This window comes from Nesoenas mayeri (assembly GCF_963082525.1).
Source record: "Nesoenas mayeri genome assembly, chromosome: Z".
Lineage (NCBI taxonomy): Eukaryota > Metazoa > Chordata > Aves > Columbiformes > Columbidae > Nesoenas > Nesoenas mayeri.
Window position 1 is genome coordinate 53040602 of NC_137542.1, and position 16868 is coordinate 53057469.

The 16868-nt window shown below is 35.5% G+C and overlaps 1 protein-coding gene across 1 annotated transcript in view; it reads right to left on the reverse strand.

Annotated features, from left to right (window-relative positions):
- Window positions 1–4573: 4573 nt before the first annotated feature.
- ITGA1 (integrin subunit alpha 1) overlaps window positions 4574–16868 on the reverse strand; it is a gene marked incomplete at its 5' end in the record, with an annotated part of 73894 nt that continues 61599 nt past the window's right edge. The window contains 10 exon segments of the mRNA XM_080362245.1: window positions 4574–4965; window positions 5727–5843; window positions 7082–7174; window positions 8014–8118; window positions 9239–9343; window positions 11113–11226; window positions 12522–12624; window positions 13702–13791; window positions 14474–14550; window positions 16274–16354. Coding sequence (XP_080218371.1) covers window positions 4921–4965; window positions 5727–5843; window positions 7082–7174; window positions 8014–8118; window positions 9239–9343; window positions 11113–11226; window positions 12522–12624; window positions 13702–13791; window positions 14474–14550; window positions 16274–16354 — 930 coding nt within the window. The 3' untranslated portion in view covers window positions 4574–4920.

Genomic DNA, 16868 nt, shown 5'->3' on the forward strand with positions numbered 1-16868 from the left:
TTTGGTTGTTTTTTTGTTTTTGTTTGGTTTTTTGTTGTTTTTTGTTTTTTTTTGGTTTTTGTTTGTTTTTTTGTTGTTTTTTGTTTTTTTTGTTTGTTTTTGGTTTTTTGTTTTGTTTGTTTTTTGGTGTGTGTTTTTTTTTTTTTTTTAAAATTCAATTGAAAAACGATTTTAAACAAACCAAAAAAGAAGTGGCTTTACCTTCCCCCTCCGCCCCGATTTTAGTTGAAATACTCCCATGGAAAACGTCCAGCAAACTCTAATGATCAGATATATACAGAGACATTTTGTAAGCACTCCCCTATGACTAGACAGGATGTTGCTATTAGAGAATTATGATTCAACACCAGAGTAGTTTCTGATGAGATAATAGTTAAGTAATTACATGGTTTGTAATGTTTTCTTAAAGTTAACTGTGATATAAAAGGTGTCATCTTTGTCTTCTAGAAAGTTTTGATACAAATGTTTACTAGGCTTAAAGGAAGATGATGTGAATCCTTTACACCTGTGCAAGACACTGGACTATTTGGATCACAGGAATAAGTTGTACAGAAAAATCGCTGTACAGGAATAATGGTTAGATGATTAATGTGTCTTCAACTTCTATGTATGTAATGTCATGAAAACAAATCTATGTCAGGAAGTGGTATGGTCCTCTGAGAAGATTTCAAGTATGGCTATAAGTATAGAATCCATACAGTTAATGGTAATGTCTTTCTGACAGCTTGACCACATTCAAGATTTCCTGGATGTTATGCTCTGCAAGAATGCTTATTTCTATAATAGCTTTATATTGACAGGTAGATGGCTTTGTTTTTAGGTACTAAGGTGCTTTTCTATCATTCTTCTATCAATGAAAAGCAAACAAATAACAAAGGAGGCTTGCTAGACTCTTTATTTTTTTTTTTTTAATCAATAAGACAGAATAATTTTACAGGAAAAAATGCTGTGCAGAATGTTGTGATTTTCTTAAAAAAAGATGTATATCCCCTCTTATTCCTGTTAAGTGCTATAATTAACAATGGCACATTCTAATTCTCTTGCTTTGATTTTATTTGTGAATGAGATCATCACTTATACAACAGGTAATTCAATAAATTTAAACAATTAGACTATGTGGAATTCATTAGATGAGTGTGACTCTGACTCCAGCCTCTCGGTGCTAAGTCAGATGAAAACCTTTGGCTCCAGTTGAAGGTGGATTCCCCTTACTCAAGCTTGACAGAAAAGGCATATCATGGTCAAAATGACTCAGCACAGGATATGTACTAAAGGAATCAGGTAAGGGGTCAGGATAGGTGGGTTGTGTCTGCAGCAAGGGCTCATAATACAGACCTCGAGTGACATCAGACAAGCATAGGAACATAAGCAGCAGTCCAGGTAGATTGCTCTAATGTTGTTCTTGTTTTCTAAATCCTCTAAAATTACATGTGGGATCAACAACCTCTAGAACAGCCTTGAATTGAAGCAGGACTGATGGTTTAAAGCTTTTGCTCCTTTCCAGAGAACTTCTATGCTGTAGAAACGTAGCTCATCTGTTCACTCTAAGATTAGCTACTTCAGTGCTGAAGTTAGGAACTGAGTTGGGCCAGACTCCCTCTGTCACTTGAGCACAAGTTATACACTCAGTTTATTACTATTATTTTTACAGGTTTTTATTTGAATGAAAATTGTTTAGCTTATTAGTTATTAGAATCATATCACAACCCTACTTTGTCTTTTTATAGATACAAAACAGATTACATGCTGTTCTGATACTGTTTGTGCCTGCCAAATTTCCATGAGATGTTCCTGATGTTTGCGATATTTCTTTCAGTAGGCTTTTCTGTTGTATATAGTGAAAAGCAGTGCTGTGTAGAAAGGCTCTATGGATAAAAATACAGATTTTACTAATCTAGACTGTATAAGAATAATGTGCCATAGTGGTATCCCCTTTACATACTTATATTTTAAATAGATATTGTAATTGAAAATCTGATAATAGAACAAATGTGAAAAGGGAGAAAGCATCACGAAAAAGAGAAAAGCAGTGTGGTTATATGAAGCTTATTACTGTTTTTACAGTGAAAGCAACTCTAAAAAGAATGGAATGGTGGTCTCAAACATACTTTGCGTCGGTAAAATATGTACTTTTGCATAGCCTGTATATAGGGAAATAGGTCTGTTGACTTGTATTTCTTCAGTTAGGCTGATGCTTTAAAATGAGACATGAAATGTCATCAGAAAAGTAAAAAGCTCTGCTTTACAGTTTATTATGACTAAAAAGTGAAACACTTAATCAAAATAAAAGTATGCTTCATAAAAAGGATGTGTAGCTTGCACAACTTCTGAGTAAGTTTATGAAGCCCGGAAAAATGACCTCATGGTTAGCAGACTGGCTGAATAATAATAAATATAAGTATATCCTCTGCTACCACAGACTTTCTGTGTGTGTATAGGTGAGTCATAATTCCTTCATAATTCTGTTCCTTTACAAAACCATAATAGCATAACAGCATTGATATGCCTTTAGAAAGATACCATAAGGAAAAAAAAATTACAATTCTGAGGCATTCAGATGCTACGGTGATAAGTGCCATTCAAATCTTTCAAACAAATTGACTAAATCATACATTTTCTTAAAATAAAACTTGCATCTCCCATGGGACCGAAAGCAACTCTGCAAATATTAATTTATCTTATTTTTGCTTTCTATTTAACTCACACGATGAATGAGGTTGGAGTTTGGAGAAAGTGACCTTTGAAGGTCTCTTCCAAACCCAAATGATTCTATGATTCTGTGAAGTAGGGATGCTATCCACAACTCCTCTGTGTTATATTTTGCTTCTTTTCAAGTCCTTTGTGCTCTGAACTGGGGCAACTCACCTCATCCTCCTTAGGATTGGGTGTGCTTTCAGGCATGCAGACAAGCATGGCAAGGCAGTTCACAACTTGGTGGCTCCTGAGGCTCTGTGAAGCGCAGCCACCCACCGTGTTCCCACGGAGGCTTTGCCCTCTCCTCTGAGTCATGCTGCTACCTTCAGCAGACTGCTGTTGTGAAATAACCACCTTTCCCACAGACACAAGGAGAAATTGCAAACACTTCCAAACTTAATCCTATAATACTTGCTGCATTCACATAAGTCTCAGCCTTTCCCAATAATTAATCTCTAATTTAGGAACTAAATAGAAGGAACTCAAGAATGTCTTAAGAATGTCTTTCCAACAATAAAGCACCTTCTGGCACACTCCCAGAGTTGTACTTGCCAGCATGTTCAGCCTAAGCTATGGTCTCTTCTTCATTAAAAAAAGTCTTTATAAAATATATTACTGCCTTTTAAGATATTACTATAAGGTCAGTACTAAGTTAAAACTGTGTTGGTTTTTTTTTTTTTTTTATTTCTGCAACATTTGTACCAAGAAGAGGAACAAATTTTCCTGGCTTCCTTGGCAAGGCAAAGACTTGTCTGCAAACAAGTACATCTTGTAGAATGTATAGTACATGTCCTCAACATTTTCTGATCTATTGGCAATCAATGCCGAGTTGTCTCATGCTGAGGCAACATCACACTTTGCCAGAACACCTCAATTTTCTCCTGTTAATTTTGTGTGGTTGCAGGTAATATAGGAAGCTCTCAAGGACCAAGCACGGTCCAAAAGCCCCAGGGAGAGATCCTTATGGAAGTAACACAAGTGCATGACAGAAAGGAGGAAACTTAATATTCTAAATAGGCTTAAAGCTATCTTTTGCTATCTACATTTCAGTGTATTCTCATATAAATTTTTAATCTTTGACACAAAATAAACATCATTTGTTAAGTGCTTATTTAGTATGCAAATTCTTCATCACTTCTGAAACTCATAAGTAACAAAGATGAGGTGTGACTTATAATACTAAAAGAAGCTTGCCAGTGCTGAGTTTCCTATCTGTGCTTTTGTTAATTATAATTTTGTACACTTTAAATGCATTGGATTAAATAGCTACACAATAAATTTACAGTGACAGATTATGAAGCACCCTCCTGGCTACTCCAAGATATACAGCAAGAGTCAAACTTTCAGGGTACCTCTAAACATTTTCTGCATAAATATGAACATTTCAATTTGCAGACACAATTGTGCCTTTGGTTATTTGAGTACAGTGTGCAATTGGATGGGCTCGAATGTTTTGTGCATACATTTTTAGGCCTGCCAAAAATCTTTTTCAAGTTCTAACAGTTATATAATTTAATGGGTGAATCCTTTATGGTCCACTTGACCATGAAGATTTATTTCTTGGAGTATTCTGGGTTTTGCTGGACAAACTGAATGATAAGAATGAGAAGTCCAAGGTATTTCGGTAATTTTCACCCAAATTTTGCAGCTGCTTCTATCTTCTGAATTGTCATCACATCATTTACCATATAGTATTTGGTGCATCCTCACAAGTTTGCATGTTCTGCTTTGTGAACTGACAGTCTGCTCTCACAGAACTGACATAAGGAGAAAATTTTGAAAGTGCTGCGTTTTCCTTTTCAAAATTAGAAGGTGATAAAAAAGACCAGGATTGCTACATACAGGAATGAAATTCAACATACATAGGTGTATATAAAAATATTATGCATTTTCCGTATTAAAATATCTTAGAATCTTTGAACTCAATTCCTCTCCAAAAATGAGTAACACTTGAAAGCATGTCCTTGAATATCACAAGATGTCATAAGAATGTTAATTCTCTTGCATAATTCCTTTGCATGTGTGCTTGATTTGCTGCTTCTTGTTCTGCTTCTTGGGCTTTTTCTTGTTTGTTAGTTTGTCTTTTTTTTTTTATTTTTTTTTTTTTGTAAATGCACCAGAGTTTAGAAAACATTGTGACCACTGTATGTATATCTAAGTTTATAATTTTACAGTAACGATTTTGAGGCAGACCTGAGCAAAAATTTCTGCTTTTTTTTTTTTCTTTCATTTCTCCATTTTCTTCTTTAGTGGCCTCTTGAAAAATCCAGCCTGAAGAAAAGAAAAAAGTGACTAAGAACTGCTCAAAGAATACAGTGCTTATTGATATCATTGATGTACTGGCTTTTATTACTAAGATTGTAAAAAATAATTTAATATTTTATCACTGAAGTACAACGTTGTTATTCCCAAAACAAAAAAACTGAAGAGAAATGTCATGAAAACAGAGAAAAGGATTACAGTTAATATATAGTAAGTGATTGCTGAGTCATTTTTATGCTCACATAGTGTCAAAAGCTAAAATGCTTAATAATATTTGATACTTAATTTAATAAATAATACTTTATTTTATACTTGTCAATTTTTTCAAGAGATTGTGCATATTGAAATTTATGGACTGTAGCGTTCTAACGCAAGTATGAACTAAGTATTTAGCTTGCATAAGAGTGCCCACTTGTGGCGGTACTTACGCCACAGGCCTAGCATCTCTTGCACAAAGGGAAAAACTGGTTATCAAAGGCCACAGACAAAACTAATTAAAAAAAAAAAGCCACCTTAATAAACCCTTAATCGTAATAAGACCTGGTTTTATTTTCATAACATATTGGAAATATAGGTTTCAATTGGTTAGCATTGCATGTTACACATCGGAAAAATGTAGGGTTATTGTTTTGTCATTTCTACAAGATTTCACTCTACTGATTAGATAATATTAGTGTCTGTGAGGTTCCAGTTATGAAAAGGGCACGGCAGACAAGTTAAGCGTATTTATTATGTTTTGTTTTTCATGAAGACAAGAACATGCAACTTACCTTCCACAAAGCAAATATAAGCAGTGCAAGAATCAAGAGTCCAGCGAAGATACTCAGGAGGATAACCCATAAGGGGACTGTACCTGGTGGGAGTTCTTTGGAAATCTTAATCATGGTCTGCAAAGTGTTCACAACATAAGCAATAAATAACTTGGACCTCTAAAATATCAGCAAAGCAGCATGACTTTTATCAGTATGTGGCGATTTGCCAGGGTATCACTCATTTTAGGTACAGGAATTTATAGGGGGGAATTGAGAAAATAAAATAATCTCCAACATGAAACCCTACATTTATATAATAGCTTTCACTTTGTAAATACATTCATTTCATAAGGGTCAGCCCTGCTATAAGTCAGTTATCATTATTATAAAGGATAGAGGACCAAAACCATGAATAGTTGAAGTGTATATTAGGGGGTTTGTTTACTATATTCTTCATAATTCAATGCCTTCTTCCTTGAAAGGTGGCAGTAATTAACAAGCTTCTAAACCAAATACATGAAATAAGTGTAAAAAGCTGTGGAGACATTAATTTGATTTTAAACCAGACACACCCAGTGTAAACTAAACTAAAATAAGGAATATTCACATTTTAATAAAAATGGCCATACAGGAGTTTGAGCTTTTTTACTTAAGAATTTATTAGAGACACAATAGTTAAAAAAAGCATTGAAGAGCTGAAAACTAGACATTCAACTTGAAATTATGTCTTAAAAAAGTTAATTCTGCAGTTTCTTGGTTTGTAAAGGTAGCTCTCGTTATCTGCAAACGTCTCAGCTGTGTTTTCACTCCTGGATTGAATTTCTGTCTATCAATTACTTCAAGCATCTAACAAAATGAAGATATTTCTCTTTCTATCTGAATCCACTACTATAATGTTATATACTTTCTTACCTAGGAAAATGACATGGAACTTCTGAAAAATAAAGATTCTGTTTGAAAGATATATCCTGGGTAATGATGTGGAAAGAAATAATAAATAAAGAAGTAAAAAATAAAATACAATCTACAAAGTGAGATCACTTATAAATGGCCCAGGACAATATTTAAAATAATTTTAATTTTTCAAATTTTAATTATTCTTTGAATTTACATAGATGCAGCAATCATTTATGTTGGAGCAGGCAGAAATACTTCAGACAGTACTTCTCACCCAGGTACATTAATGGGTACTAGGATCACAATATCATCATCTGAGTAACTCTGACATTTCTGCTGTAAAATGGAATCAGTTTTATTTAGAGTAGGATAATACAACAGGTAACCATCAGTTTACTAGTGATGAATGAAAATGAATGATTCAGTAGCACAATAATTCCTATGAAGAGTAAATCCGTGAATTATCCTACTCTTACCTCCACTTTTTGATGGTCATTTCTCAAAATCAGTGATGAGTTCTCACTCCTAAGTAATGCTTTCGCAACAAGGGTTAAGCTGTGAATAGTTGCCTGGAAGGAAAGGAATGACTGTTGTTTATAATTATGTATTTTGAAGTAGAAGAAATGAGAAGGGTGAAAGCAAAACTTAATGCTAAAGTTTTGGGAGATGCTGAAAAATGTGAACATCAGTGAAGTGGCTCATGTGTGTCACCTTCAGCACACCCATCACTGCAAGACAGCTTTGAAAGAGTAGAGAGCAGAAATTTCAAATAAATACTAATTAATCCTGGAATACTGCTTTGGCCACAGGGAGAGATTCAGGCTTTCTAAAATTCTGCTGTATCTCCCTTCCCACCCTGTATTTTCCAGAGAAAAATGAAGACACAAAACAAGAACTCAGTATTAGAAATGTATCAAATGAGGAATACAGACCACAGCCTGGTCATTGTTGTAACCATCAGGCAATACTGAGGTATGCTCTGAGGTGGACTCTCGCTCCTCTGCTCTTCTTGATTAAAAAATTCTTTCTAGACTTGAGAAGTCTCTCCAGATTAAAACTTATTTTAAAATTATTTGCTTTTATGTACCCCTCCGTATATCTGCTGAATTAGAATTTGTGGATTCATAAGTAACTAATAAAAAAAATGACCATCAATACAGAATGGGTAAGGGTTGTATCCATACCATGTTTTGAAATTCCTGCTAAGTTCTAACTACACACTTTAAGGATACTACAATGCATGTAACATAGTTTTGAGGAAATTTTAAAATGGCAAGGGAAATTATTTCAAATACTATGGGACTATGGAGACATAAGAAAATTAAAGGTATACTTTGAATAGACATCACAAACATTGGCTTAAGTTTCTTGTACCTGAATATTCTGAATACAAATGGGATTCACTTACTTTTATGATGGTAGGTTTCCATACTCTTAATGAAACATTCACTTGATATATGTCAGATGGGATCAATGCACAATAAATATATGCACAGCTGTATGTATCACAGTCCTGTTTAAAAGGCACCAGCAGTAATTATTAGGAGACACATTACTGAAATAAAACTATGTAAACTACTATATAGACATATCATGGACTTGCTGTGACACTAATATGAAACTGATATTAATTCCTTGGCCTTTTTAGGTAAAAATGACACTGCAGTTTATAAAACAAGTTGAAATATCCATGCTGTGATAGAATACACTCAGTTTTTACAGGTTTGCTTAGTCTTGAGGAAGCTCTGTTACAGTAAGCAGGCAGCAAGAGGCATCAGCAGACCTCCTAAAGGAGGCACAGCCTGTAACCACAAGTGTTTTTCTGCCAACAAAACTGTGGCTTCTCTGCAGTGTTTCTTGATCCTTCCAAATCTTGGGACACCCAAATCTTTCAAGCAGGGCAGGGTGCACGTGTGAAAACTTAAGTATCCTTACATCTCTGTATCTGCTAGCTGGGGGGGCAGCAGCATTACACTTAACACTTTGAAACATTTACTTAGCCTACACATTCATTATCTCTGTAAAGGACTATGATAAGCACAGCAAAATATTCTTCTCACAACATGGTTTCATTTGAACTAGAAACTCCACTTGTACCTCCGTGCTGAGGAAGTAGTATGATGGCTTACCCCTGACATGCCAACATAGCTATGTTAGCAAAATTATTTTGCTCATCTAAATATGAGAGGCTAATCCTTCCCAAAAAGGGATCATCAATTAATTTTTACCAGTTGCATGGAAAATCTGTCAGATTAGAGTGCTAGCATTTGAAAATATTTTCTATTTGATGTCTAAAAAAAAATTACATGTCAGATGAGAAGTTTTAAAAATATTATTATTTATTAATTACAATGGGAATACAGAAGATTAAGTTTACTCGGTGTCAAATGACCTAATGTTATTTACTCATTTGCAAAACCCACCCCAAATTCATTTCCACGTACAGTTTTGTAACCAAATAAAAAGTATAGCTAGTAGATAAATATGGCTTTCCAGGCTATTAAGACAAAGTGAGTTTCCATAGTGTACAGTTTAAGAGAAGCTTTTATATATTTATTGCAGAAGTACTCAACTCAAAGATCTGAGTTAATATCTGGGATTAAAAAATATATATATACTATATGTAGGCTTACCATAATTGTATCCTTTGTAGGTTCTTTTATTTTTGGCAACACAAATGGTTTCCCAGCGCTGATCCTTAAGGGATCTACAGGGTAACTACTTTGGCAGATGGCATTCTGTTAGCAAAAATACAAATATTCTTATTGTATGAATACTCAATCTATTACAAAAATGCTCTGGAAACAAGCCAACATTAATAATATTTAATAGCAATTATGATATTTACTAACCACTAAATGCAATAAAACTGCTTATTGTGAGAGGGCAGAAGAGGAAATGCAGATGGTGTAGGTAGTGAGGTACCATTATTCAAACAAGAAATGAGCTTTCTAGGAGATGCTTTAACCCAAACTCTATCCAGCCACTTAAACATCTGTAGAAGCAAACAAGAGCTTCCTGCAAGATGACCACTACATGAATCAGCAAGAGCTGGCTATTAGAAGAGCTAAATAGCTTTTGCACGAGAATCCACAGAGGTTCTGCCCTAGCAAGAGGACAGACAGGTTAAATGCAGGATTCAGGAGCCCCTGTTGCAGCGTCCAGAGAGGGAGCACAGGTGCTGGAGCACTGCTAGACCTCTGTGTCTCCTTCAATGGCAGATGGGAAATGCATGGGACTTTTTTTTTTTTTTTTTTTGTTTGTCAGGTCATTCACTTTCAGATTGGTCACCTGAAGAGGACTGCAAATCCCCTGCAGTGCACTTTGGCACACTACTATTACTAGGGTGTGGCTAGTGGTAGATGAATTATAACCACAGTAAAAGCACAGATTTGTTGCATTTTTGTGCAAACTTGGGTCAAATGTGATGATTGCCTAGGAATGGAAATAATGAAGGAAGGAATTTTAGATCAGACACAATTTCTTTGTCTTCTAAGCACAAAATATTTTGGGAGTTTATTTTTGTGTGTGTGTGGTTTTTCGCTTGTTTGTTTGTTTGTTTTAAAGCGAACCTTGAACTTTCATTTAGACCATTTGGTTTGTTTTTCACTGCTGCAACACATCAAAACTAAGTGAAATCTTGTAGCTTCATCTAGGCATTCATGGTCCAGCAGGAGGATTGGACTAGATGATCTTTTGAGGTCCCTTCCAATCCCTGACATTCTGTGATTCTGCAAAATTTTTGGAGAGAGGTGCATGTGTGCGTTTGTCTCTGAGGGAAAGATTAACAAAAGAAAAAGAAGTTTAGATCACCATTTAGTGATATTTGGGTTCTCCAGCTATCCAGTTGTTGATATAGCTCTAGTTTTAATACCTAGAGATCTGGAATAATGGGATTTGCTGGAATTGTGATCTCCGGCTGCTCTGGAGGAGTGAAATGGAAAAACTCAAAAAAGGGCTGCAGAGAAGAGCATTTGAAAGACATGAACTACCATCCCCTTCAAGCTTTTTCAATGTCTCATAGAAGGAAGAAGCCAGAGGACTGCAAGTGCTGGAGAGCAGACTTGCAGGAAGGCTAATTTCAGTAACAGAAAGCAGAGGACTGAACAGGAGTCTGAGCTCTAGAGGTACACAGCAGGACTAGAGCATTTGCAATAAGCACTGCTAATAATGGAGATAATCTGAGTCACATTAGGCAAAACTAAGAAAGAAACTTCTGTCACTCGTATCTCTCTCTGGGCCCCTCATGACTTGGCAATATATCAAATTAACCTTGTTATAGCTCAACTATTTAAAATTTGCTTGTTTCCTTTTAAGAAAATTTATCTCTCTGTTGTCTTATGTAGATCTCTTTAGACTCTTAAAACACCAGCATCCTGTCTTTTAGACTAAAAGCAATATCTACCTTGAAGCAAGGCAGAATCCCAAATATTTCCATTTTGCAGTTCCTTACAGTAAAAATTTCAAATTTTGAATTAATTATAAAAATAAAAAATTCCTAGCTTACCTGGGAATGTGATAATGCAGTGAGGTAGAGAAGAGTGTTCTTGGCTTCTGTTACATTGGGAAATAAGATCTGCAGTGTGAGGTTTGGCATTGGAAAGTGTTCACCTTTTTCAATCTATTAAAAAAAAAAAAGTTTTGATTAGTACTTTCCGTATTTTGTTGGTATTTGATTTTTCCCTTTCCTTTCCTTTCCTTTCCTTTCCTTTCCTTTCCTTTCCTTTCCTTTCCTTTCCTTTCCTTTCCTTTCCTTTCCTTTCCTTTCCTTTCCTTTCCTTTCCTTTCCTTTCCTTTCCTTTCCTTTCCTTTCCTTTCCTTTCCTTTCCTTTCCTTTCCTTTCCTTTCCTTTCCTTCTTTTTTTACATTTCCACAGTCAGTTATGCAAAAAGTGGTGTGATGAACTCTTACTTTTTCGCCTGAGAACAGACTGTTGTGAATTAGCAGACACATTCTTCTGTGGTCTTTGGTAATACTTTCTAACAGTTAAGAGCATCTATTGAAGAAAATAAAATAAATAGGATGAAAGGGGGCATTTTGGCATAAATTCCTTCTTGTTATCTTGTTTACTGCATCCTTGTTTCATCTGGGACTTCTATCTAAGGTAATTTCATTTAAATTTTTAATAAGCTCCCAAAAAGCTTTAAGATGGGAGAGGAACCACTGTACCAGCAATGGCTCCTGCTGGTTCCTCCTCAGGTGTGCTTAGGCAACAGCCCTCCTGCTCACCTGCTCCTCTCCCCTTTTTCCCTGAGAAGATCACAGGACACATCTGTAAGCTGCTGTAGGTTGGACAAGAAACAAAACAAAAAACCTTTGCCATTGCTATTTACTGAGGCTGAGAACCTTCCTATAGCCCATTTTTTACAGACAAAGTTGATTCAGAGACTGTTATCCTTTGTATATGGGACCTTTGCTCAGCTTTGGATTTGGCACTGGGAAAGAAGGATGCTCTGAAGATGACTACATTCAGTCATACTGCAACTTAAGGCTGGGCTTCTAGACCATTAAATATTTTTTCCAACTGATTTTAGTTTGCAGTAGTCATTCTATTAGTAAGATATCTTTCTTGGAGCATGGCATTTGCTGTTTTCAAAGCTAACTGGATTTTTGAACTATCTGTGCTAAACTGCAGTGAACATAGGTCATTCTAATTTACTAGGGCATGCTCTCTTTCCCCTGCTGAGGGCGGTAGCTCTAAAACCCACCCAATCTACGTTGCAGGGATAGACCATTCTGAGATGCTCTGAATCACCTTATTCCAAAGCAAACAAGAAAAAGAAAGTGTTGAACACACAATACCCATGTATTTTAGCAAATTGCTTATCTGGTACTTAAGTAGTAGGCTATCACATTAAGCAATTCAAACAAACAAACAAGAAGACAGTACCTATAGCATGCAGTTTTGTTTCTTACCCTATAATGTAAAGTAACTTCATCCCCAATCTGCTCTGTTGTGTTAATGGCAGTAGGGATGGTATCATTTGCTGCAATTATAACATGGTGCTCTTTGAATACACTGCAGATTAAAAAACAAACAAACAAACAAAAACAAAACCCACAATAAGTACAAAAAACTTCATAAAAGCTCTAGCAGTCATTAATCTAGGTATTTTCATTATTTCATGAATCCTTCAGAACTAGACTTGCAATGAAGAGTGCACTGCTACTTCCACTGAAGTTGAAATAATCCGTTTTTTAACTAGTTTTCACTTTTCATTTTGTACCTTTAAAACTTGAGTTCAGATGACACTACAAAATGAGCAAATGTTTTTCCCCAAAATACTACGTCACTACTACTACTACTACTACTACACACTACACAAAATACTACATCACATACTACTATCTTGCTGTTCTTATTCTGGCTGTGCAGTTCCTTATCCTGAGTATTGGCATGTGAAATGAGTAGGGCCCTATAAAAGACAGAACCATGTAAAAAAAGAACAAGACAAACATATTCTAAATTCAGCCTTATTCCCTATGAGACAAGCAAAGGCTGAATTTGAACCATGAAACATCCAAAATGAATGTGACTTAACTACTTGAATGTGCACACTATGCAATGTACTCTACTGATAATATTTATAATGTTTCTAATTGAATTCTAGCTGTTTCTGAAAACAAAGTGTACTACAAGATCTGAATTAATGTCTGAATTGTAAAAAATAAACCTCTGAAAACCTAAAATTAAGGCTAGCTTTTGGAGCTGGAAATAAAACATGACACTATGCAATATTATAATTATACAAACTCATGTCCATCAGGAAGCTGAAAGTATTTGCTTTCTTATGTACCTGAAACACCTTTGAATGAATAGAGCAAAGTACAAGAATCAACAAAAGCTGCTATTGTTCTTGCAAACTATGGATCAAATTTATATAGATAAGACAGAGCTACAGTGAGATAGGGACAGTGACTGCTCTGTTATTTCATATAACTATTCTTTTCAATGCCGCCTGTGCTCCTGTTCATAAACTGAGAAGCTGTCACCTGTAGATACTAACTGAACACAGGTCAACAACAAAACAATACCATGTTATCTTTGAACATATTTACTGTGCCAGCCAGTAAAAGTATAGAGAAGCACCAATACCTTACAAATATCAATCCTACTTCATATTTTACTGGAATTGTAATGTGTCCTCTGTTGTCATTCAAGGTCTCGGGTGGTTCTTCACTGTCACTGAAATAAAACAACATATGCCACTGAGACTGTGATCATCATCTGCACACACAACACAACTACTGGGTAGGAAAGGATCTTAAGAAACTGAAATACCTACAGCTCTGGGTATGAAAACACACTACTAATTTCCACATAATTACTGTCTCCTTAAAGTAACTTCAAAAGATTGTTTCCAGTAACTAAAAAGTTAAATCACCAAGTAAGGGCCACTATCACACCACACCTGTGTTTTGCAGCAACAGCAAACATGGAGGGCAAGTGCATTCCTTTACCACAGACAACTTTTGCACTGCTTTTGCTCTATGGAGGCCAGACCTTGTTCTTTAGAATAAACTGTGACTCATGCTAAAGTATGCTGTAATTCTGGAAAAGAATAAACCTTTTCTGAAGGTAAACCAACTGGAAATTATGACTCATTTTTGACTCTCAAGATCTAGAGACAAACATTTATTTAGTCCACTCAGTCCACTGCTGGACTACATCCATAAAGCTGCCAGATCTACAGGTTGTGTAACCACTTTTGAGTTCAGAAAAAGTCAACTTTGTTTTACTATGAAACACAAAGCTGTAGAGCTTTCTAAGAAAAAAAAAATCCAAACAAAAAAACAAAAAACAAACAAACAAACCAAAACCCAAACAACAAAAACCAGAAGGCAAATAAGTAATGGTTGCAACTAACCTTGTTGCATATACATGAACAGTAGCATTTTCCAGAAGATAGGATGCATTGAATTGGAATGATATTTTGAAAGAAATCTGTTTGGAAAAACACATTACACATTTTAAAAGAGAAAAAGAGTACACTAATAAAGTTTGATCTGATGAAAAATGAGCAAAATTTTGCTACTTTTGTCTGTGGAATCTTTATTCACATTTTAACACTTTTCTGTGAATGAATGCACATTTTGAATCTGTCCCAAACAAGAAGGAAATCTAATGGTTATCACTTATTAAAGAGAAGCCTCAAATTTTCAGAATTCAGAAGTCTCAGTAAAATGTATTATATAGTATATTAGAAATACATAGCTAAATAATCCTTAATAGAAACCAACTGGTCTTGTGATCAATTTATCAAAACCATTATTTTTGCCTCCAATGAGGAGAAACAAAGCTTCAATGCCTGGCAGTTACAGTGTGTATAAGGCTGCTGGAATCTCACTTAATACATAGTAAAACACTTAGAACACTGACAGAAATGTTTATAATGTAAATAAATTACTACTAGGCCTCACAAAAATTCCCTACTTATTATAACTAGGGCAAATCTATGATGATCTGGCTCTACACAAGATTTGAGAACACTGTCCCAAATATGTCCCTCTTCATATGCTGACACTTAAGAGTAATTTTATATGTAACAAAGCTTGTACTATTTGTTACTCTACAGGAGTTTTCAGCTCAGAGTTTTATTTTTCCTTTAATTGTACAAATTTCTATTACAAAGGGACCCAGAGAAGGTAGTCCTAGATAGTTCTTCAGATGTAAAATTAAAAAATACCCAGGAAGAGGCTTTAAAAAAGAATGTTATTAGGGAATGTTTATTAGTGAATCAGACATAAATTCTTTTCTGAATTCAAAGGAAAGTATGAAATGTCTAAATTTGGGGAGCTATAGTTATAGACAAACTAACAATCAAAGCATGAAAGGAAAACATGAAACATCTAGCTGGGAACAGAGCATTGCAGGGACTTGCATTGGATAGTAAGCTTATTTGGCTGCAAGAAAGTAACAGCTGACTTAATTCCTACAGGTCCAAGACATAAACTGGAACATGTATGTGGGAGGCAATGCAAGAGGACATCTCTCCTGATTTTTCGTCTGTTATGCACCTGCAACACAGACCTAATATGGCAGAGGAACAGACATGAAACTGCCAGGAAAGACAGCTGATCTTATTTTAATGCAATTTTATACTTCTCAATTTGATATCAGAACTATTTAAGTGAAGCTTAGATGCATAGTTTCAAAGGCTTAGTTTAGATAAAGCTCCCTCTCTATTCCAGTAGGAGATACAGACTTATCACTGGAGCTGTTCAAGCTGGAGCTCTATTTTAAGGGGATTGCTTGCTGGAGAGGCCTCTCTCTCCCCACTGAGCAGAGGTGAAGTCTCGATGCCTGGCTTTCGCAGATCCAGGTTATGAGTATATCCTAACCTGTCCTATCAATATATCCTAAGCAATATTCTATACAGCTGGAGACACACACTTCTGAACATGTGTGCCACTTGCCTTCTGACAATGTCAAGGATGACAATAGGCATGTTTTATCTCCCCAAATACCACAGCTTACTGTCCAGGTACTGAAGACCTGATGTTTTCCTATCTGGCTCAGGCAGTTCATACCAAGAATAGCTGGGAAAGCATGAATAGACAGGTCTTCAGATGAACACAAGAGAAAGAAATTTGGAGGTGATAGGAAACTGTTCTGCACTTAGAATAACATGGAGCAAAGAGAACTTGCATGCAGGGGGACCTTTTACCTCTTCTGCAGGTTTTAGAAATGGATATCCCACTTTGCAGGTGATGTTGTGATTAGATTCACAGCTATCTTTCTGTATATCCTAAAGAAAAAATAGAGAGAAATAATGACCTTATGCAAACTCTTTTTAAAGTTTTACCTAAGCATTAAAGGCCTGTTGAACCTATATACCATTGCCACTTCTCACCATCAAAACACTGTAAGAGTCAAAGCCTTAAATGAACTGGAAGAAAAATAGAAAGCCCTGACTTCTGCAAAACAATTTTCACCTATGGACATCTACATAAATTAGTAGCCATTATACTCTTCCAGTGAAAGTGTTTGGAATGTTAACAATCATACACAAACTAGACATCATGCAAGTTAGTCATGGGGTCTAGCAGATCAGCATAAGTACACATTTTTTACATGTAATTTTGTAAATGTGTTCCTAGCTTGCCAAGGAAAATGACATTCATACTCCATAAATTACTGCCACATGGCCAGCAACAGTACTATGGATCTCTGACATCTAATGTGCAACATCAGAAATATTGATTGAAACCAAACTTCTAATGTTTCCCACCTCAGCTGGAGATCATATCATAGCATATCTG